This window comes from Oryctolagus cuniculus, chromosome 1, assembly GCF_051225735.1.
Source record: "Oryctolagus cuniculus isolate XC-2025 breed Fujian yellow rabbit chromosome 1, ASM5122573v1, whole genome shotgun sequence".
In the NCBI taxonomy this organism is placed as follows: Eukaryota; Metazoa; Chordata; class Mammalia; order Lagomorpha; family Leporidae; genus Oryctolagus; species Oryctolagus cuniculus.
In genome coordinates this window covers 62928636-62951884 of record NC_142867.1, presented here as the reverse complement: position 1 = coordinate 62951884, position 23249 = coordinate 62928636, and the positions used below count along the sequence as shown (strand labels likewise).

Genomic DNA, 23249 nt, shown 5'->3' with positions numbered 1-23249 from the left:
AGCGTTTCAACGTCTGCAAGAATTTGGGGGAGACAAGTCTTGTTGTACCCACAACATGTTGTTATTTCTTTTGCATGCATACTGTTAATCTCACTTTTTTATTTTATAAAGTCATTATGTCAATGTGCTTGTTACCAGTATTATCAATGTGGCTTCCAAAAGATAAAACCAAACCACAGCTATCTTGGTCACCTCAACAAAAAGGTGGTCTGGCGACTGGCCCAGGAGTCAGCAGACCTGGGCTCTCCCTGTAGCTCTTCAGCTGTTTTTGCATTTGAGCCCATCTTTTAATATATAAGAGTTTAGATTTATACCCACCCCCCATTTTGAAAAGACTTTGAACAACTGGCTAGAGATATAAAGGTATCCAGTCTCGTCCTGTCTGTATCTCTAGCAGCCAGACAAGTAGATGATTAATGTATTTAGATGTTTTGGAACTGACCAGTGCCTTCTAAAAGACTTTATAGCAGTAAGCATTGTGGCACAGAATACCTGATTTGAGGCCCAGCTACTCTGTACTTCCAATCCAGTTTCCTGCTGATGTACCTGTGAGATAGTGGATGGTGCCTTAGTGCTTGGGTTTCTGCTACCCATGTGGGAGACCCAAATGAAATTCCTGGTTCCTGGCTTTGGCCCAGCCCAACCCCACATGTTGTGGACATTTGGAGAATGAACCAACAGATGGAAGATCTCTCTTTCTCTATATCTGTCACATTGTCTTTCAAATAAATAAGCAAAACATAAATAAATCTTTATTATTACTATTTTTAATCTTTTTAAAAGATTTATTTATTTGAAGGGCAGAGTTTCAGAGAGGAAGGAGTGGGGGAGAAAGAAAGATCTCTTCCATCCATTGGTTCACTCCTGAAATGGCCACAATGCCAGGGCTGGGCCAAAGCCTGGAACTTTATCTAGGTTTCCCATGTGTTGCAGGGGCCCAAGCACTTGGGCCATCTTTAGCTGCTTTCCCAAGCCACGTTAATAGGAAGCTAGATCAGAAGTGGAGCAGCTGGGATTTGAACTGGCTCCCATATGGGATGCAGGTATTGCAGGTAGTAGTTTAACCCATTATGCCACAACTCTCATCCCAATAAATAAAAAGCAAAGGCCACAGCCTCTTTACCCTGTCCTTACCTTCTATCCTTTGACAATTTCTTCTATTACCCAGGAAGTTAAGGTCTATCCTGTCTTCTTTGGGTGACCTGAAGACTGTGGAATTAGTTATCAAAATCCAGCTCAAAGAAAATGGAAATTTTTTTAGTATCTAGTAATTGGAAGGAATATGTTTCAAAAAGTTTGTGGAAATGGAATTGTTTTGGTTCAAAAAAATTTTTAAATATTTATATGAAAGAATTAACAGAGATGGGGGGGGAGAGAGAGAGAGAGAGAGAGAGAATCTTCCATCTGCTGGTTCATTCTCCTAAATGGCCACAACCAGGGCAGGGCCAGGGCAAAGCAAGGATCCAGGAGCTTCATCTGGGTCTCCCATATGGGTGCATGGTTCTGAGCACTTGGGTTGTCTTCTGCTGCTTTCCCGGGTGAATTAGCAGGGAGCTTGCTCAAAAGTGGAGCAGCCAGAACTTGAATCAGTACCCATATGGGATGGTGGTTTTGCAGTGGCTTAACTTGCTGCACCGCAATGCTCAAAAAATTTTTGAAATCTGTGTATGTGAGAAGTCTTCAAAAAGTTCATGAAAATGAATATTATAAAAAAAAAACAGTGCATGGATTTCCAACATTTTTTACACCAAAATAAGCTTACCTTTCAATTCTGTTTTTCCATGAACTACTTGAAGTACTCTCATCTACTGGGAAACTTAAGTCAAAATGCCTTTGAGGCCTGGGGGAGAGAAGTAGCTTCTCTAGTATCATATAGGATCTAAACCTAGCTTCTAGGCTCTGTGCTGTGTGTACCAGCCAGATGAGGAGTTTCTCAGGTATATAGAGAAGAGTAGGTATCATGGAAAAAGCTAAGATGGCCTCAGCTATAGTGCTGATTTTACTGCTGAATGGCCACATGATGGTGGGCAGTAGAAACTGTTGATCATCTGGACTCAGGACTTCAAGATGTCTAATAAATATTTGCTAGATGTAACGTGTGTGGGATGGCACTAGATAAGAGAGGCTTCCCCGGTCATCCTGTATCTAGCATTATATGTATCAACAGTGACAAAGGGATCAGAAAGGAAAACTGTACAGTATTTGTGCACTGGGATTTGTTGGCTATTGTCTTATTTCTAGGAATATTATAATAATTTACATTTTTAATTTGACTGATTAAAAATGATATCTCATTTAAACATGTATTTCTTTGATTGTTAGTGGGGCTGAACTTTTTTTTATGTTCAGTGGCTGTTTGTATTTTCTCTCATTTGTGAGTTCCTATTCATATTCTTATCTAGATTCTAGTATATTCCTAATCCCTTGCTAGAATTCTCTGGTAGGGAACTTTTAGGATGTTAAAGCATTGTCCTTGTATAAAGAATTCAGCATGTTCTCCAGACAGTTAAAGGCTAGATGCATTGTTTTTGTCACTGTACAAGTAGCTGGTTAAGTGCCTATGTGAGAAGTAAGATACTAGAAGCTAAGGATGCTACTACAGGTTGGTAATAGGGGCTGGGTGGCAGCTCTGAGTAATATTTTCTCTTGCTTTTCTTGTACAGAGTTTTGCCGGATTGACAAGCCCCTGTGCGACAGTGAGGATGAGAAGCTAAGCTTTGAGGCAGTGCGCAACATTCACAAGTTGATGGATGATGATGCCAATGGTGATGTGGATGTGGAAGAAAGTGACGAGGTGAGCTCCCTCACCTTGCTGGGATTCTCTTCTCTTTTAGTGTGAAATGGCACCTGAAATCTGCCCAGACAGGTTGATCCCTGTGGAGGGATGTTTCTGTAGGAGTTCATCCCCACTAGGGGAGTCCGCTCTCAGCAGAGCAGTCTTCTAGGAGCCAGCCTATCAGAGTGCAGGCTTTGTGTCTGTGTAAGTGAGCTCCCACTTATTATTGGCTGGTTGTGTCATTCTGGCTGAACCATGTTGTTTGGGAGGGAGAGGGATCCCTGAGGTTGGTGTCTGGTTTCCCTCCATCCTTATTGCAAACCTGCTGTAGATGGAGGGTGACAATCTGTACTCAGCCCCATGTTGGTGTGTAAGAGAGAAGGCAAGACAGTCAGATCCTGCTCTCTGGGAATGTATGCTATATTTTTGAGGAAGAAAAAAAAGTTCTAGAATGGTCATTCCGAACTGCAGGCTTCAGTTGTTGGGAACTGGTTGAGTGGTCCAGATAGTAAGAGCTAGAGGAATCTTTGTTAGGGGTGGGGAATGTCCAGTCCACGGGCCATATGGTGCCTGCAGAATCATTTGGTCTGGCCCTGTCAAGGCCTTAAAATTCTTTAAATCTATGGCAGGTTAATTTTTAAGTTGATAATTTTGTGTGGCTGTGATGGCTGTTGTAAATATCCAGCTGTTCCTTGGTAGAAAAAAGTTCTCCAACCCTGCAGAATGAAAAAGTTTCTGTTGCTGTTTTATCTCTTGATAATACTACATCTCCACCTCAACAGAATCCAGAGTAAAAGCTCCATCACGTATGAAAAGATGTAAATTTTTCTTTATTTCAAGATCAACATGAACTAGTAATTTGGTAAAGCTGCCAAGTTATGTCAGATCTTCAGTAGTGCTGTTGACGCCATGGTGTAGCAGGTAAAGCCTCTGCCTGCAGTGCCAGCGTCCCATATGGGTGCCGATTCGAGTCCCGGCAGCTCTTCTTCCAATCCAGCTCTCTGTTATGACCTGGGAAAGCAGTGGAAGATGGCTCAAGTCTTTGGGCCCTGGCCCCAGCGTTGGGGACCTGGAAGAAGTTCCTAGCTCTTGGTTTTGGATTGGCCCAGCTCCTGCTATTGCAGCCATTTGGGGAGTGAACCAGCAGATGGAACACTTCTTTCTCTCTCTGTCTCTGCCTCTCTTTAACTCTGCCTTTCAAATAAATAAATAAATCTTTTAAAAAATCTTCAATGGTGATATATATCATGAGGGAGAAAATAAGCCTAGTCTCTTCTCCTCGCTAGTTTGGCTACTTTTGAGTTACCTTTTTTAAAATTTTTTAAAGATTTATTTTATTTATTTGAAAGACAGAGTTACAGAGAGAGGTAGAGACAGAGAGAGAGAGGTCTTCCATCAGATGGTTCACTCCCCAGATGGCCGCAATAGCCAGAGCTGTGCCAATCTGAAGCCAGGAGCCAGGAGCTTCTTCTGGGTCTCCCACATGGATGCAGGGGCCCAAGGACTTGGACCATCTTCTACTGCTTTCTCAGGCCATAGCAGAGAGTTGGATAGGAAGTGGAGCATCCAGGACTAGAACTGGCGCTCATATGGGATAGTGGTGCTTCAGGCCAGAGCTTTAACCCACTGCACTACAGCGCCAGCCCCTTGAGTTTCCTTTAAAAAATGTTTATTTGTAAGGCAGAGTTGGAGGGAGGGAAGGAGAGAGAGAGACACAGAGAGAGAGAGAGAGAGAGAGAGAGAGAGAGAGAAGTGTGTGTGGGAGGGGATGAATTTTCCATCCACTGGTCACTCCTCAAATGGCCAGAACAGCTGGAGCTGGGCTAGGCTAAAGCCTAGAGCCAGAAATCCATCTGGGTCTCCATGTGGGTGACAGGGTCCCAAGTATTTCAGCCATCTTCTGATGCTTTCCCAGGCACATTAGCAGAGAACTGGGTCAGAAATGGAGCAGCCAGGATTTGAACCAGTTCTCTGATATGGGATGCTCACATCCGAAGTGGTGACTTAATGTACTGTATTACAATGCTGATCTCTACCTTTGAGTTTTTATTTCAGTTTTGGATTTCACATTGTTATCGGATTCAGAACCGTGAGAACTGACTAATTACACAGGGATAAGTGACATGAGTGATGAAGCATAAGGGAACTATGAAGTGAGAAGCATTTAGTTTAGTTTAATAAAATTTATTTAATATTTTTATGGGAGCTAGTGTTGTGGCACAGCAGGTTATGCTGCCACTTGCAACAGAAACATCCTATATGAACTCCATTTCAAGTCCCAGCTGTTCAGCTTCCCATATAGCTCCCTGCTAATTTTCTTGGGAAAGCAGATGAGGATGGCTCAAGTGCTTGGGTTCCTACCACTACGTGAGAGACCTGGATAGAGTTCCAAACTCTTGGCTTTGGCCTAGCCCAAACTTGGCAGTTGCAAGCATTTGAGGAGCGAACCAGCAAATGGAAGATCTATCTCCCCCTCTCTCTCTCTGTAACACTGCCTTTCAAATAAATAAATAAGTCTTTTTAAAAAAAAGTGTCTATGATATATGTGTGTTGCACTGTGCTAGGCATGCAGATAGAGTGGTAAATACAGCCTAAGCTTGTATAATTGATAGTCTGTTCTCATATAATTGACAGCCTAGTGAAGAAACTTTAGCCCGTAGAAGAGGAGACTTGGATAATATAATTTCTATCTTTAAATACCTAAGAAATAGAGAAATTAGACTTTAATAACTATGATAGTAACAATGAAAACCATAGTACTACTATCATTTATTGAACTCTTTCTGTATGCCAGGCACAGTGTAAAGAACTTTTTTAATAGCCTCATGAAGTTGATATTATTAACAGACACTGGAGTGTTAGAAAGGTTAAGCATTTTGTTCAAGGACACACTGGCTGTGTACTCAGATCTGATTTCAAAGCTTGTACTCTTAAGTACTGCTGTATTATTTTCTTTATTTTAAGGACAGAACCAGGACCAATGTGGGGAAAGTAAAAAAAAAAAGTCATATTCTTTTAGAATAAAGAATTGCCTAATAGAGATAATTTGTTATAGAAGAAGCTTCCTTGGTAGAGAGTGACCTCCCTGTTACTGAATATGGGCAAATGAAATACAGAACCACATTAATTGGTCAGAATAGAGGATTCTTCTGTTAGGATGATGTCTAAGAACTTTAAAAGAGGAGAAAAATAGACTTCCTTAAGGAAAAGTAAAATTTGGACAGACTGGAAGGGTTAGGGTTACCTGAGAAGTGGAGAACTATGTGAGCAAGTGAGGAGATAGTAAGAAGCATGGTGGGTTGGTTTGCTTAGACAGAGATACCATGAACAAAAAGTTGGAAAGGAAAGTAGGGTCCAGGTAACAAAACTGAGACATGTGTTCTTGCTGAAACAGGCAACTCTGGGTTCTTGAGCAAGGACACAACCATAAAAGTATCTGGAATTTTGGTTACACTGACCTTCAGAGGACCAACATTTTTTGTCTGCTGAGAATAGAGCCATGTTCCTAGTGGTGAATGAGGCCTAGAAGTATCCTGGTCATCATTCTAGGGCATAGCCACAGGACTGGAGAATGGATGGCACAACAGTTAAAAAGGTTGTATAATTCAAGATCTACAAATTCTTGGATATCTTTGTCATCCACTCCTCCTTTTTTCACATTCTGCTGAATTGCTTTGTCAATGAGGGGCAGAAGAAAATGTTCTTTTTGGAGGAATGTTACCACAACAAGAAGCTCATCAGCACAAACTGTTCTAAAATAACACAGAAGCTGTTGCCCCGCTCTTCCCTGCCCCAGTGGTGAGCTGTTCTTTTTCAGCATAGCTTCCTGCCTTGGCTTCACTGCTCTCCCTGCAATCTCAGACCACTTGTGGCTAGTGAAGCCTGCTGCTGTGGGTCTTCATGGCCAGTCACAAGCTATTGTCAAGGAGCAAAATGTGTGTGCTTAAGTCAGTCTGAATATATGTGAGACAACCTTGAAGTTCAAGATCTAACTAGGAAGTTGGGTAGATAGCTCAAGGCTTAGAATAATGGGTGATGGATGCTACGGCTCCAGGGATGAAATCCTAGGTGTACTGGTCATTAAGGACCTGAGATTTTTATGATTCTCCCAAAAACATTGGTGATTACTGAGGAACTTTAGTAGAAATATGAAGTGATGTTCTATTAAGACTATTCAGCTTCATAAGAGTAAGTTTTACAGATAATTGATCTGAACTGAATATCTACCTTGGGACTAGACTTTTTTTTTAAGCCATTTTTGAAGTTAAAGCTTTTTTTTTTACAGATTCCTGTGACCAGTGTTAACTTTCTTTGTATAAATCTGTCTTCAGGGCCTTATGCATTATTAGCCGAGGACCTAGATTCCTCTATGTACTGTCTGATTGCTTCCTATTGTTTTCCTGTCTCTTCTTTGATTCATTCTCATTTCTAATTGCTGTATCTACTCTAGAGTGAACTGTGAGATTAGTTATGGTAAGTGGAGACTCAGCAGACATATAGAAAATATATGTAGGGACAGCTAGTTTGGCTATCCAGGCACAGTGCTTTCTGTGCTTGCTTCTCTTCTAGATTGCAGAGATTGGGAGTTGTGGGCCATTCAGGTGAGCCACATAGCACTACTGGTGATGGTACCCTTCTTGCAAAGCTAGGAGGAGTGTCTATCAGGCTGGTTGGATGGGAATTCATGACCTGTGTTCTGTTTAGGTCTCTGTGGGGACACTGTCAGTGGACAAAGGATTTGTTCCAAGTGGGACAGTACTGTGAGGTTGTGCTGATGGTCTGAGGTGGACAGATAAGGACCTGCCTAAAACCACTGTCCCCTTGACCAGGCTGGACTCTTTGGGAGCAGTATTATTTTCCTTTCTGGTGCTTACATGGAAAATTAGGGCATTTGTTCAGCTGTTAAACAAATTCTTATTGAATACTTATTATGTGCTGGGCACTGTGCTAGAACTAGGGAGTCTCTAGTGAACAAAGGAGATAAGATGCCTGCTCTTAAGGAGCTTGTGTTCTAATGATCTAAATGGCACAGGTGATTAAGTGATAAGGAAATTTTTAAAAGACTTGTTTATTTGTTTATTCAATTATTTGAAAGGCAGAGAGAGAGGGAGAAAGATATTTTCCAATTTTGAAATTAGGCAGAATTGTGATCAGATTATAGTAGTTTGGTGACTTTTCTCTTGATTTTTCTCAGAGTAAGATGGTGATTAATGATTTCTACCCTTGCAAGGTTGTTGTCAGGCTTAAGTGAGGAAAATGCTGTTAAAAGTTCACAGCACAGGGGCTGGTGTTGTGACGTAGTGGGTTAAGCCTCTGCCTGCAATGCCAGCATCCCATGTGGGTGCCGGTTCGAGACCTGGCTGCTCCACTTCCAATTCCCTGCTAATGGCCTGGGAAAGCAGTGGAAGATGGCCCAAGTGCTTGGGTCCCAGTGCCCATGTGGGAGACTTGGAAGAAGCTCTTGGCTCCTGGCTTCTGCATGGCACATCCCCGACCACTGCAGCCATTTGGGGAATGAACCAGTGGATGGAAGATCTCTCTCTATCTCTCTCTCTCTTTGAAGATATTAATTATTTCTTTGAGACATAGAGTAACAGAGAGAGGGAGACACAGAGAGAAAGATCTTCCATCCACTGATTCATTCCCCAAATGGCCTCAACAGCTGGAACTGGGCTGATCCTAAGCCAGGAGCTTCTTGCATGTCTCCTATGGGTTCAGGGGCCCAAGCACTTGGGCCATCTTCCACTGCTTTCTCAGGCCATCAGCATAGAGCTGGATTGGAAGAGGGGCAGCTGGGATACCAACAAGCACACATATGGGATGCCTGTGCTGCAGGTAGAAGCTTAGCCTACTATGCCACAGCACTGGCCTCTCTCCCTCTGTCTGTCTCCTCTCTCTGTAACTCTGTCTTTCAAATAAATAAAAAATAAATCTCAAAGTTCTCAGTACAGAGGTGGCACAGTGAGTTGTTGCTGTTTGCAATACCCACCTCCCCTGGCAGAGTGCTGGTTTCAATTCTGGTTAGTCCATTTCTGAACTAGCTTCCTATTAATGCATCCTGGGAGGCAGTAGAGGATGTCTGGAGTGCTTAGGTCCTGCTTCCCACAGGAGAGACTCAAATAGAGTTCTGGACTCCTGATTTTGGCCTGGCCCAGCCTCAGCTGTTGTGGGCATTTGGAGAGTGAACCAGTGGATGGAAGGTCTCACTCTTGCTCTGCCTTTCAAGTATGTGAAAAATAAAAATGAATAAGCATTTAAATGGTTCCCAGCACAGAGAACTCCAGTATAGAAAATAAGCAACTCAGTTACAAAATGAGGTAATATTTGAAACAGAAACTTCACCATAGAATGTATATGGATGGCAAACAAATATGAAAAGATGTTCAATTAAGATACTACCAGAGGGGCTGGTGCTGTGGCACAGCGGGTTAACACCCTGGCCTGAAGTGCCGGGCATCCCCAATGGGTGCCAGTTATTGACCTGGCTGCTCCACTTCCTATCCAGCTCTCTGCTATGGCCTGGGAAAGCAGTAGAAGATGGCCCAAATCTTTGGGCCCCTGTACCTGTCGGGGAGACCTGGAAGAAGTTCCTGGCTCCTGGCTTCAGACTGGTGCAGCCCCAGCTGTTGTGGCCAATTAGGGAGTGAACCATCGGATGGAAGACTTCTTTCTCTCTCTGCCTCTCCTCTCTCTGTGTAACTCTTTCAAATAAATAAATAAATCTTAAAAAAAAAAAAAAAAGATAACTACCAGGGAGATGCAAATTAAAACCGCAATGAGATACTACTACATACCTACTTGAATGGCTCAAAGTTAAAAGTGGACTATATCCGGCGCCGTGGCTCACTAGGCTAATCCTCTGCCTTGCGGTGCCCGCACACCGGGTTCTGTCCCGGTTGCCCCTCTTCCAGGCCAGCTCTCTGCTGTGGCCAGGGAGTGCAGTGGAGGATGGCCCAAGTCCTTGGGCCCTGTACCCCATGGGAGACCAGGAAAAGCACCTGGCTCCTGGCTCCTGCCATCGGATCAGCGCGGTGCGCTGGCCGCAGCGCACCAGCCGCGGTGGCCATTGGAGGGTGAACCACCGGCTCTCTCTCTCACTGTCCACTCTGCCTGTCAAAAAAGAAAAAAGAAAAAAAAAAGTGGACTATATCAAGTACTGGATGAGGAAAAAGTGCTTCTAGAACTCTTCCTGATGGAAATGCAAACCTCTCTGGAGAAGTTTGATAGTTTCTTATAAATTTAAATGTAACTATATATGTCTCAGAAATTCTAGGTGTTTGCCATTATAGCTAAATAAAAATTTGTATTCATACTACAACCTGTACATGAATGTTTATAGTGGCTTTATTCATATTTATTTGTAATTACAGAATAGACAAAAGTCACATGTCCTTCAGTGTGTGAGTGGATAGACAAATTATGGAAAACTATTCAGCAATAAAAAGGAATGAGCTATTGATGCATACAACAAAGATGAAGCTCAAAGACATTATGGTGAATAGAAGTAACTAGTCTCAAGAAATTAGGTACTAGATGATCTCATTTATGTGACACTTGAAGAAGGGCAAAACTATAGGAATGGAGATTAGACAGGGGTGACTAGGGGTTTAGGAGAATGAGGAGGGTTTTATTACAAAGGGAATCTTTGTCCAGATTGTGGTGGTGGAGGAACTATACATTTTAGTATCTGACACATAATTCAAGCTCAGTGAATGTTACTTTTCCCTTTATCTTATTCTGTATTTCTAATAAATTGATCTGCATCTTACAATTGTTATTTTAATATTTATCTGATTGATGTATTTCACCAAACTGTGTTTAAGTCCCTTTAGGATAGGAGCTAAACTTATCTGATCTGTTTTCCCACAGTGCTTACCTAGAGAGTGGGAGTTCAGCTTAGCATTTAAGCCACTCACACCCAAATCATAGTACCTGGCTCCTACTCTGGACTTTAGTTTCCTGCTAATGCAGACCCTGGGAGGCCCTGATGATTTCTTTTCTTTTTTTTTTTTTTTTTTTAAGATTTATTTTATTTATTTGAAAGACAGAGTTACAGAGAGAGGTAGAGACAGAGAGAGAGGTCTTCCATCCATTGGTTCACTCCCCAGATGGCCGCAAGGGCTGTAGCTGCACCGATCCAGAGCCAGAAGCTTCTTCTGAGTCTCCCACGTGGGTGCAGGGGCCCAAGGACTTGGGCCATCTTCTGCTGCTTTCCCAGGCCATAGCAGAGAGCTGAATCAGAAGAAGAGCAGCCAGGACTAGAACCGGTGCCCATATGGGATGCTGGCACTTCAGGCCAGGGCTTTAACCCACTGCACCACAGCACCACTAAGTACTTAGGTCTCTGCTACCCACATGGGAAACCTAAATTGCAATGTTGGCTTTGGCTCTGGCCCACCCCTTACCATTGTGGGCATTTGAGGAATGAACCAGTGGGTAGGAGTTTGTTCTTCTGTTTGCCTCTCAAATAAAGAAATCAAATCCATTTTAAAAAAACATTATGTGCCTAATCACTTTGTTGGTGATTGACCAATACTATAGCAGAGATGGTAGTCTTTTTTTTTTTTTTTTTTAAGATTTATTTATTTATTTGAAAGGCAGAGATAGAAGTCCGGCGCCATGGCTCACTAGGCTAATCCTCCACCTGTGGCGCCGGCACCCTGGGTTCTAGTCCTGGTCGGGGCGCCAGATTCTGTCCTGGTTGCTCCTTTTCCGGTCCAGCTCTCTGCTGTGGCCCGGGAGTGCAGTGGAGGATGGCCCAAGTGCTTGGGCCCTGCACCCGTATGGGAGACCAGAAGGAAGTACCTGGCTCCTGGCTTCGGATTGGTGCCGTGCACCAGCTGCAGCACGCTGGCCGCAGCGGCCATTGGGGGATGAGCCAACAGAAAAGGAAGACCTTTCTCTCTGTCTGTGTCTCTCTCTCTAACTCTGCCTGTCAAAAAAAAAAAAAAAAAAAAAAGGCAGATATATATATATAGAGAGAGAGAGATCGATCAATCAGTCTTCCATCTATTTGCTCGTTCACTCTCCAAATGGCCCCAGTGGCCAGGGCTAGGCCAGTCTGAAGCCAGGAGCCAAGAGCTTCTTCCTGGTCTCCCAGGGGCCCAAACAGTTGGACCCTCTTCCACTGCTTTCCCAGACCCATTAGCAGGGAGCTGGATTGGAAGTGGAGCAGCTGGGAGTTGAACCAGTGTCCCTATGAGATGCTGGCACCACAGGTGGAGGCTTAACCTTGTATGCCATAGACACCAGCCCCTGAGATGGTAGTCTTGAGTAAGGATTTCTTCACATGTTTTGGGAGGTGAGGATAGTTATGTAGCAGTGTGAGCTCAAGAAACCACAAGATTCACTTATGACTGTTAATTAACAGTCTGTGGTGTCTGCTATAAAGGTGCAACACAGGGTCAGGGGCTTGTGATCTGGGGTCACACAGACTTGGCTCTGCCACTTAGCAGCAGTGGAAACTTGGAGAAGTTACACAATCTCTTTCAGTCTTAGTCTCTTTATTAGAAATTGGAGTAATAGTACGTACTTCCTAAAGCTGTTGTAAAGATTCAAAAAATGATTCATATTAAGCACTTAGTACAGTGCCTGGCACATTAAGAGGGGCTAGGTAATATTTTTGGTCATTATTATTATTGATATTATTATCATTAGGAAGAGCATACATTTTGTTACAAATAGGCCTGTACTCAGAACCTGGCTTTGTGATCTTAGGCGAATAAATTTACCTCACTGAGTCTTGATTTTTTTCAGCTATTTGAGGAGCATAATTCTTTGTGGAGTTGTTGTGAGAATTAAATATAAGCAAAACTTCAAGCACAATGCCTGGCACATGATAATGTTGAATCTATGTTTTTCCCTCCTTTGGCAAGATAGTACAAATAAGTGAGGCCTAGCCTGCTTAACAAGAATTCCAAATGAGCTCTCTCATCATCCAATAGCACCACAGCATTCAGCTATGAGAGCCACCCTCAGCAGTGTGGCTGACCTGACTAGGGCCAGAACACTGCAGGAGGTAGTTCTAGTTTTGTCTGAGTGGTTGATACTAAAGGAAGGGAGCATGATGGAGCAGAGTCACACATGTCTAAGGGCTACAACTTCTCTTGCAGCTCGCTCATTCTCCTACCTATCCCTGTGTACTTTAAAAAGGTCTGGAAGAGCACTTCTGGTTTTTCCCTACCCATCTGGAAGGCTAGATTTTGAACAGCAAGGCCATATTATAGTACTTTCATGAGGCCTCCTGGACTTCAGCAGGGTAGGAACTGAGTTGTTTTCTGTTTTATCATTGTTTTGCTAGGAGACACGCTAGTTCTTGGGAGGCTGTGGGAACTGAGGAAGATAGAAGCTGGAAGCTGAGTTGTTTTCTGTTTTATCATTGTCTTGCTAGGAGACACGCTAGTTCTTGGGAGGCTGTGGGAATTGAGGAAGATAGAAGCTGGCACCAGGTAGAATCAAGGTTGCGAGAATTAAAGCCTGAGGGTAGCAGTCAGCTGGTCCACTTGCAATATCCAAAGGGCCAGTGGGAACTTGGACTTGATAGAAAGTAGTGTATTCATATACACAGAGGTTAGCCCTTTTCTATGGCTAGTGTGGACTAATTTGAATAAATAGCTGTTAAGTACAAAAGTTACTACCATAATTATTAACAACTATTGTTCCTCTTCAGTGATTTGGGCCTCGTGCTTTTATATCCAAATAGCTGTAGCATAGCCCTAAGTGTTCCTCTGCCTCACCAGCGCATGTAATACATGCTGCCAGTGATCTTCATAAGCTGCATTTTGGTTCTGTGTCTCCTTTGTGATTTCTGTTTCCTATTTCCTAGGTCTCCCTGTGCCTAACCCTCCATCCTTTCAAATCTGGCTTTAGCCTTTCTGAAGATTCTCTAGACATATCTCCTACCACTTTGGTCTGGCTCCTATTCTCTTTATTTTACAGACTTCTGTGTTGATTCCCAGTCCCCTTTCATTGTTCAGGTAGTTCTTCTTACCTGGAATTAACTTCCCATATCCCTCCCTACAACACCTGTGTCTAACTTAATTGTCCTCTGGAATATGCCAGCTGCATTCTTCATGAATCTTCTCTGACTTTGCTGTCCTCACTATCCTCCCTCATGTCAGTCCTAATGCCTATAGCACACAAGTCCATGCCACTCAATTTAGCACTTAATTGGACATTGTGTTCTTTTGTGTCCTAATGATTTTGATTGTGTTGTTCTGCCTGTAAGTTTGTCTTTCTGTCCTACTATAGGAATTACCAAATAGCGCATCAGGTTGCTCCTACCTTGTAAAGGGAGTGTGGTGGAAAGGGAGCACTGTACCGTATGCTATGCTGTGTGCCAGCTGATTACATAAATAGTTTCATTTCGTCACCAAGTGCCCTGTGAGCTAGGTGTTAGTAACTGTTAGGAAAAGAGGCAGATGGGTACTGCCTCACATGGGGCATCAAAATGTTAGGAAAAGAGGAACAGAACAGAGAGGAGACAGAATACAAACTCACAGCCAGCCTGAATTTATTCAGAGAAAATAAATCTGCAGAGGTCGACCAACTGCCATCATGCTCACAGACTGAACATGTGGCAGAGGCCCTGACCCCAGCAGGCTGGGCCCTTTTATATCTTAAGGTGGGCTAGGAGTAGGGGTTGGGGGGGCAGTAGGCCAAGATGAGCTTCTCCATAACAGTTCTTCAGGTTTGGCCCACTGGTTTCCAAACCTGGGGAAGAATGCAGAGAGTAGGGTGGGGAATAATAGACGGTATGAAACTGAACTGATCTCTTGAAAGAACGCAGGGGTAACAAGAAGCCCAAAATGACTGAGGCTTATGTCCTTGTTCCATCAGTAACCATGTTATAGAGATGAAACTATAAGTGAGTGAGTTACTTTTGCTTGCTTAATTAATCAAAATTGTAACCTGCCCTTCAGTGCCCCCATAATTGGGCTTTAGTGCATGTGACTAGTTCATGCTACACTGAACTCCCTTGCTCTATGCAACAACTCTCCCAAACATGCTCTTCATGTCCTACCACTGAGCCCTTGCTTCAGATAAATCGCTATCTGCCGTCCTTCTGCCTCCCATTTTGCTGATAAAAATCCTGCTTGTCCGCCAAAGTCTAGATCAAAGTCTCAAACCTCAGTAGTAGTTGTATTTTTTTCACCAGAAATTTCTTTGTTTTGAGGGGCTGCAATCTGCTGTTTATAATGTCTAGTAGCATCCCTAGCCCCAGTACATTGTATGCTGGTAGCAAACCTCACTCCACCACAGAGTCAATCAAGAATATTGCCAATTACAATTGTCAGTTGCTCTGAGGGACAAAATTGCCCATAGTTGAGAACTATTAGTCTAAACTAGATGTTGTTTCCTCTAAGAAATCTTGTTTGTTCCTCTCTCATGTTCCAGAGAGCTTTGTGTGACCCTCACATTTGGCAAGTTTCGCTCAGCATTATAATTACTTGGGCCTCTCCTTATTGGTTCTACTGGGTTGTGAATTCCTCTAGGGAGCTGTAACCAGGTTTCATTCATCATTGTTTCTCCCTCTGTGCTTGGCAGAAGGACTTACACATAAAGGTCTAAGTTGATGTTTTTGAATTTTGAATTTGAAGGCAAAGATCCTATCTTATCATTTTGTGCCCCTTTGCTTGTTTCCCTAGGACAGACCACAAGTATAGACTTGGCTGGTAAACAGCGGGGGGATAGGTATTTGGATTTAGGGTTCCCCCCAGGATAGAAGCTGAGTCAGTGTTAGGTTGTTTTTTTGGAGTTGACTTGGTCTGGGCTTCAGGTATGTTAGTGTGTGACCTGAGTATCTGATCTCTAAGACCTAGACATGCAGTGTATGACCTAGTGGTCTGATCTACCCTGGGACCCAGGCATGTTAGATGTTTGATCTCCTCTGGGACCCCGTCTCCTCCTCTAGTCTGTGCTGTGATTTATGTACAGAATCTTGATGGAGGTAAAGTTACTGCGGTTAAAATAGTAGGGAATACTTAGAGAAAAACACGTACTGAAGGGGCATAAGTGAAGAAAAAAGATATAGCACTGGAAATATTGAAATGCTGTATGGCTGAGTACAAGTATGCACTTTTGTAGCAAAAAATGTGACAGCATTAGGTGTACTTTTGCTAAAATTTTATGACTTTAGAAAATTTCTTTTTTTTTAAAGATTTATTTTATTTATTTGAAACACAGAGTTACAGAGAGAGGTAGAGACAGAGAGAGTCTTCTATCTGCTGGTTCACTCCCCAGATGGCCACAACGGCCAGAACTGTGCTGATCCAAAGCCAGGAGCCAGGAGCTTCTTCTGGGTCTCCCACATGGGTACGGGGGCCCAAGGACTTGGGCCATCTTCTACTGCTTTCTCAGGTCATAGCAGAGAGCTGGATCAGAAGTGGAGTGGCTGGGACTAGAACTGGCGCCCATATGGGATGCTAGTGCTTCAGGCCAGGGCTTTAACCTGCTATGCCACAGCGCCAGCCCCTTAGAAAATTTCTTAAACACTGTGAACTTTCATTTTCTGACAATAATAATCGTTATTTCAATAATTCCTGCCTTAGAGGATTGTGACAGAGATTAAATGAAATAATGTATATAAAATGCCCACTCTGTGGTCTTCATCCTTTCTTCCCTCCCCGCCTCCCTCCTTCCCTCCCTCCTTTCTCTCCTTTCTCTCCTTCCTTCCTTCCTTCCTTCCTTCCTTCCTTCCTTCCTTCCTTCCTTCCTTCCTTCCTTCCTTCCTTCTTTCCTTCCTTTTTGTAGTTGGCACTGCTTAGAAGCCAAGATTTGAAAGTATTGTGAGAAAACTGTGGTGGTAATTCCCTCTGACTCTCATATCAGTGGCCTGGATCAGTTTCTTGACCTTAACTCTGTAGAGCTCATATGGGGAGTTGCAAAGACAGCTGCCCAGGTAGCCCTCATTTTATTTTTCTGGATTTATCTTGTGCTCAGGGTCTCTGGCTGATTCTCACTGCCGCTATAGCACTCCCAGAGGCCATATTGGCCGCTAGAAAGCAAAGTTTTCCCTTTGGGCTCCAAAGTCAATTCTGAGTGTAGATTTTTACTGCTTCCTCTTTTGATCTTATTATTATTATTATTATTTTTTCAGGCAGAGTGGACAGTGAGAGAGAGAGACAGAGAGAAAGGTCTTCCTTTGCCGTTGGTTCACCCTCCAATGGCCGCCGCGGCCGGCGCGCTGCAGCCGGCGCACCGTGCTTGATCTTATTATTTTAAAAATTTTATTGTATAAAATTGATTCTAGGTTTCTTTTAAATTTTTTATTTTTTATAATTTATTTTATTTTTTAGCTATTTGAAAGGCAGAGGGAGAGAAAGAGACATAGAGGGAGATACACACACACACACACCTGATTTACTCCCCAAATGCCTTTGAACAGCTGGGGTGGACCAGTTTGAAGTTAGGAGACAGGAACTCAATCCGGGTTTCCCACATGGGTGGCAGGTTCCTGACTACTCGAACCATCACCACTGTCTATAGAAGCTGGAATTAGGAGTGGATCTGGGAATCTAACCCAGATACTAGGAAATGAGCTGTGGGCATCTCAAGCTTTGTCTTAACTGCTACACCAAATACATGTGCACGCATGCACACACATACATACCCACACACATTTCTGTTTTCTGGCTCCCTGCCTCCCTACCTTGTCCTGGTACAGTCACTGTCTTATCTCATAGCTCATAGAACATTCTCACCTCCTACCCTTATTTCAGGCAGAGCACAGATGGAAGCCTGCCGAGGCCCTTGGGAAATGATTGTCACCATGACTGACATCATTCTCCAGATGAAACTTGCTCCTTAGGTTAAAAAAGTACTGTCCTCGTTTTTCTTTTCTTTTTTTTTTTAAAGATTTATTTTATTTATTTAAAAGAGTTTCAGAGAGAGGTAGAGACAGAGAGGGAGAAGTCTTTCATCCACTGGTGCACTCCTCAAATCATTGCAATGACCGGAGCTGAGCTGATCTGAAGCCAGGAGCCAAGAGATTCTTTCTGGTCTCTCACATGGGTGCAGGGGCCCAAGGACTTGGGCCAACCTCTGCTGCTTTCCTAGGCGCATTAGCAGGGAGCTGGATTGGAAGTGGAGCAGCCAGGACTCAAATCGGAGCCCATATGGGATGCTGGCACTGCAGGCCAGGGCTTTAACTTGCTGTGCCACAGCCTCTCCCCCACCCCCATTCCTATTTTTCCTTGTAAATAATTGTGGGGTGGCTGAATTATTCACTGACCAAGAGTGGTTTATAGTCTCTAGCTGCTTCCTTTGAGTTCAAATTCTATGCCCCTGCTAATGTACTCACTCCTAGCTTTTCTGTATTTCTTAGAATAAGTTATTTGCACATTGACCTTTTAAAAGGCTAAGCATAAGTTTGTTGTCTAACATGGGTTCAGATTCAGTGTACTAGCTGTGTATTAGCTGTAAAGTCAGGTATTTTGGAGCCACACTTTCCTCATTTATGAAGCAGAAAATGAAAATAAGATACGCTTTGCCATTGATGAGTCCTCAGAGTGGTGGGAGAGACAGATGTATAAATAGGCAATAACAATTACACATTAAAAAAATGTATTGGGCCTGGCATTGTGGTGTAACAGGTTAAGCCACTGTGGCACCAGCATCCCATATGGGTGCTGGTTTGAGTCCCAGGTGTTTTACTTCTGATTCAGCTCCCCTGCTAATGTGCCTGGGAAAGCAGTAGAATTTGGTCGCCAAGTCCTTGGGCTCTTTTGCCCACCTCAGAAGCCAAGATGAAGCTCCCAGCTCATGGCTTCACATAAGAGTTACAGAGAGGGGCCAGCGCTGTGGCACAGCGGGTTAATGCCCTGGCCTGAAGCGCTGGCATCCCATATGGATGCCGCTTCGAGACCCAGCTGCCCCACTTCCAATCCAGCTCTCTGCTATGGCCTGGGAAAGCAATGGAGTATGGCCCAAGTCCTTGAGCCCCTGCACCCACTTGGGAGACTCGGAAGAGGCTCCTGGCTTCGGATCGGCGCAGCTCCGGCTGTTGCGGCCAACTGGGGAGTGAACCAGCTCTATCTGCTTCTCCTGACTCTGTGTAACTCTGACTTTCAAGTAAATAAATAAATCTTAAAAAAAAAAGAATTGTTAAACTTTAATTTAAATAAAAAAGAGTTACAGAGAGAGGAGAGAGAGAGAGAATATGAATGCCTTCCACCTACTGGTTCACTCTCCAAATGGCTGTAGTGGCCAGGACTGGGCCAGACTGAAAAAGCAGGAGCCTGGATCTCTAGTTTGGACTCCCTTGTGGGTGGTAAGGTCCCAACAGCTTGGGCCATCTTCTGCTTCTTTCCCTGGTACATTACCAGGGAGCTGGATTGGAAGTGGGGCAGTCAGAACTCGACCTTGTGCACTTATGAGTTGCTGGTATTGCAAGCAGTGGCTTAACCTGCTGTGCCACGATGCAGGCATTGAAAATTACACATTAAAAAAAAAATCAGTTTTATTTTCTTAAAAAATCTTATTTATTTTCACTTTATTTGAAAGAAAGAGACAGACAGACCTTCCATCTTCTGGTTCATACCGCAGATGCTTACAACATCCAAAGCTGGGCCAGGACAAAGCCAGGAGCCTGGAGTTCTGTCTTGTCTCCCATGTAGGTAGCAGAGACCCAAGTAATTGAAGCAACACCTGCCTCCTCCCAAGGGTGTGCATTAGTAGGAAGCAGAATTATAAGTAGAGGAGTTAAGCCTTGAATCAGGCACTCTGATATGGCATGCAGGCATTCCAAGTGGTATCTTAACCACTAGGCCAAATGCCGGCCCTGACAATAGCACATTTTAAGGGATACATTTCACAGGAGACTGTGGGGATTTCAAGAGGAACTGGGGTATGGCGCTCTAATATGTACTGGTATAACAGAAGATACATTATCAGCCAGCACTCGGGCAAGGGTACAATTCCAGACAAGCTGAGTTACACATCAGAGGAGTAGGCATAGTTTGTAATCTGTCCCTTTGCCTTAGCCAGATAGAGGATGAGGCAGCAGCTCCCGCAGATGGTACCCCTCATGTTTCCAGGAAAATCCAGACGGTGGCATGCTTTGACAGACTGGGAATTCTTTCTTACTAAGCAGGCTGTTGTTTTCCTTCCTCTCCTTTTTGTTGTTGGGTCTGCTTTGTCTATTCTGGATGGCAAGCCTGTTGATGACTGAGATTAATTATACTTGTAAGGCTTCTCTGTGTATGTGCAAATGCCTATCTGTGCCTTTGTGTTTGTTTCTTTGTATGTATACATCATTTTGTGCTTGTGCGGGTGTGTGTCTTTCTTTAAATATGTCTGTGTGTATAGCAAGGTGTTGGGGGAGGGGAGGCGCACTGAGCCAAGGAAGTAGGGACTGAGAGAAAGTCCACAAACTAGGTCAAAGTTTAAGGAGAAGGTTAGAGGCAACGGGTTCGACCTGCAGTGTTGTAGATAGGACCTGAAGAAAAAAAGAGAGCAAAAATATAATCATGAGCCCAAAGGTGCTCTTTGCCCAAGCAGGATCTGGGCCTGTAAAGTGATAGGCAGAATGCAGGGGCCATCTAGCAGCCAGGAATGGTCAAGCCAGCAGAGAGAAAAATCCAGCGTCGGGTATTACGCTTCTGACTCTTCATAAGGAGAAATTGATAGCTGGCTCCCAAGGCTCTGCTGGCCTTCAGACTTAACTAGTGTTGACATTTGTTTGTGTGTTTACTCAAGTGTCTATGCACATTCAGTGTACTTCATGACATTAGGAAGAACTGCCGCCTATTCACCTGATGATAAATGGCCCTCCTGAAGTTCATTCTTGTGTTCTTTGTCCCTTCTCCTTCTCCAAATATATTTAGTGTCTGCTCTACAGATGCTGAGTGTACAGAGACTAGTAAGACAGACGAAGTTCCTGCCTTCAGAGGACTCACATAGTACTGAGGCAGAGAGACACTCGTGTCCAATCCTGGTAGCCACTGTGACAAGAGATAGGCTCCACATGCTCTCAAGGTGCAGAACGGTTGACCCCTGTGAGAGCGTGGAGAAAGACTACTCTGAGCAGGTGATGTCTGAAATGGATTTTAGGAGGTGAATAGGGGTCTCTGTAGATCATAGAGGTGCACACAGGTTTCAATAGTTACATTATCTAGCTTCCGATTTCCTGTTGGTGCCCATGACATTAGGCCCTCCCAGATATAGGTCCTTGTAGGCCTGCACTGCTGTGTAGGCACTGACTGGATAAGAGTTGTGTCCTCCTGCATCTGGCCAGGGGCACTGTGAGGAGGGAGAGTAAGATTACAGGTTGCTGGGGCTCAGAGGCTGAGTGGTGGTTTAGTCAGAATAAACAAAGATCAGTAGTGTGAGACCTTTTGCCAAGGGCCAGAGTTCAGAATTATCAAATGTTTATAAAGCATTTTCTACATCCAGGCACCATGATGGATTATGCCTTAAACTGAGTTTCTCCACTGTAACAGGGAGGTAGTGTCATTTGGCAGGCTCCAGCTGACAGAGTGGTAAGTGGCATAGATGGGATTGGATTCTGTGTCTGTGAGGCTGTTTTTTCTACAGGACACTTCACATGTTTTCTGATATCGCTGTCTGATGAGCAAGCTCCCTGATTAGTTGAGTGGAAACCTCTGTGAGGTCTCAAGCAGGATAGGGGTGGAGGAATTGAAAAGAGAGCCGTTGTGCCCTTTCTTTGGGATTGTGAGGTAGCATTTTCCTCCACATTGAGTGGTTCTTGCCTTCAAGGACAGGCCATCCTCTATATTTCTGTCTTACCTGGATGATTTCAATGTATCTGGTTAATATCTGCATCTTTTGATCCCAGTACAGGACCTACCACATAGTAGCTGCTCAGGAAATACTGGACCAGTCAAATGAATTAATGATTTTTTTTTTTTTTTTAGTATTTATTTGAAAGTCAGAGTAATAGAGGGAGAGAGAAGGAGAGACAAGGAGAGAGAGAGAATGATCTTCCATCTCCTGGTTCACTCCCAGGATGGCCACAATGGCCAGGCCAAAGCTAAGAGCCAGGAGCTTCATCTGGGTCTCCCATGTGGGTGCAGGGGCTCAAGGACTTGGGCCATCTTCCACTGCTTTCCCAGGCAGATTAGCAGGGAGCTGGATCAGAAGTGGAGCAGCCAAGACTTGAGCTGGCGCCATTATGGGATGATGACATCACAGGTAGCAACTTAACCCGCTGTGCCACAACACTGGCCCCAGAATGAATACTTTTTAATAAAGGCTTCTGAAACCTCTAATGTCTGCATCCCTAGTGCCTCCTTTCTGCTTTCTCTTATGGTATGATGCTACTCTAATAGGAGATTTTGTTCTTACTGACTGTGTGTGTGTGTGTTTGTGTTGCACAGTGAAACATAATCCTGCTTCTTAGAGTTGATTAGGAGCCAGAGCTTCTTGAGGAAGGCATGAATTTGTCTTATTTTTTTATATTCTCTGTCCCTAAGCTCTTCACGCATACCTACCCCCTTCCCCACCCCTAAGGTAAGGGTTACTTATAAGGAAAAAAACACGGTGAGCTCTCAACTCTTACCAAATTGATTGAAATGGGTATTCTAGGGGCCAGTGTTGTGGCACAGTGGGTTAAGCAGCTGCTTGTGGCACTGGCATCCCATATTGGAGTGCTGGCTGGAGTCCTGGCAGCTTTGCTTCCAATCCAGTTCCCTGCTAACGCACCTGGGAAAGCAGCAGAAGATGGCTCAAGTACTTGGGCCCCAGCCACACATGTGGCAGACCTGAATGGAGTTCCTGGCTCCTGATTTCAGCCTGCTCAGCCCTGGCCTTTGAAGCTATATGGGAAGTGAATCAGAAATGGAAGATTCTGTCTCTCTCTGTCTGTGTCTCTCTCTCTCTCTTATTCTTCCTGTCCAAAAAAAAAAAAAAATCTTAAAAAGAAATGGGTCTTCTATTTTGGAAATGTAGTCCAGGAAGTTTTTCTGCTTTTGAGTGCTTGGCTGAGTTTGTGAGTCACTCAGGGTCTTGGAAAGCTATGTATAGGCATGGTAGTATGGGAGAAAACTAGATGGAAATCAAAGTTGCCTCTTGTTCATGTGGATTGCGAGAGAGAGAGAAAGAAAGATTTCTCTAGTACAGGAAACCAGAATGGAGGGAGGATTAGGTGCTAGTCCAGAGGTCAGCAAACTATGACTCACTTCCTGTTTTTCTCACAGTCTGCAGATTAAGAAAATGTAGTGGTTTTTACATTTTTAAATATTGGGAGGGGGAATCTAAGGAAGAATTTCATGACATGAAGTTTGTAACATTCAGATTTCAGTGCCCATAAAGAAAGTTTTATTGGCATTCACTACCACTTATATATTGTCTATGACTGCTTTTGGACAAGAATAACAGAGTTGAGTAGACATGAAAAACATTGTATGGCCTACCAAGCATAAAATATTTACTATCTGTTCATTTACAGAAAAAGTTTGCATGGCCTCTGGTCTAACCTATCAATTATTTTAAATAGCTTTATTGGTATATAATT

General features: G+C 43.7%; 1 protein-coding gene across 10 annotated transcripts in view; it reads left to right on the top strand.

Moving 5' to 3' along the window:
* The window catches only part of STIM1 (stromal interaction molecule 1), a 224037-nt gene that overhangs the window by 117697 nt on the left and 83091 nt on the right, over positions 1-23249 (top strand). For 7 of the 10 annotated variants that reach the window (XM_051822943.3, XM_051822963.3, XM_089329707.1 and 4 more), the window contains exon 2: positions 2664-2794. The exons of the other annotated variants lie outside the window; for them this stretch is intronic. In XM_051822943.3, coding sequence (XP_051678903.1) covers positions 2664-2794 — 131 coding nt within the window. The remainder of the gene's footprint in view (positions 1-2663; positions 2795-23249) is intronic. 10 annotated transcript variants of the gene reach the window in all.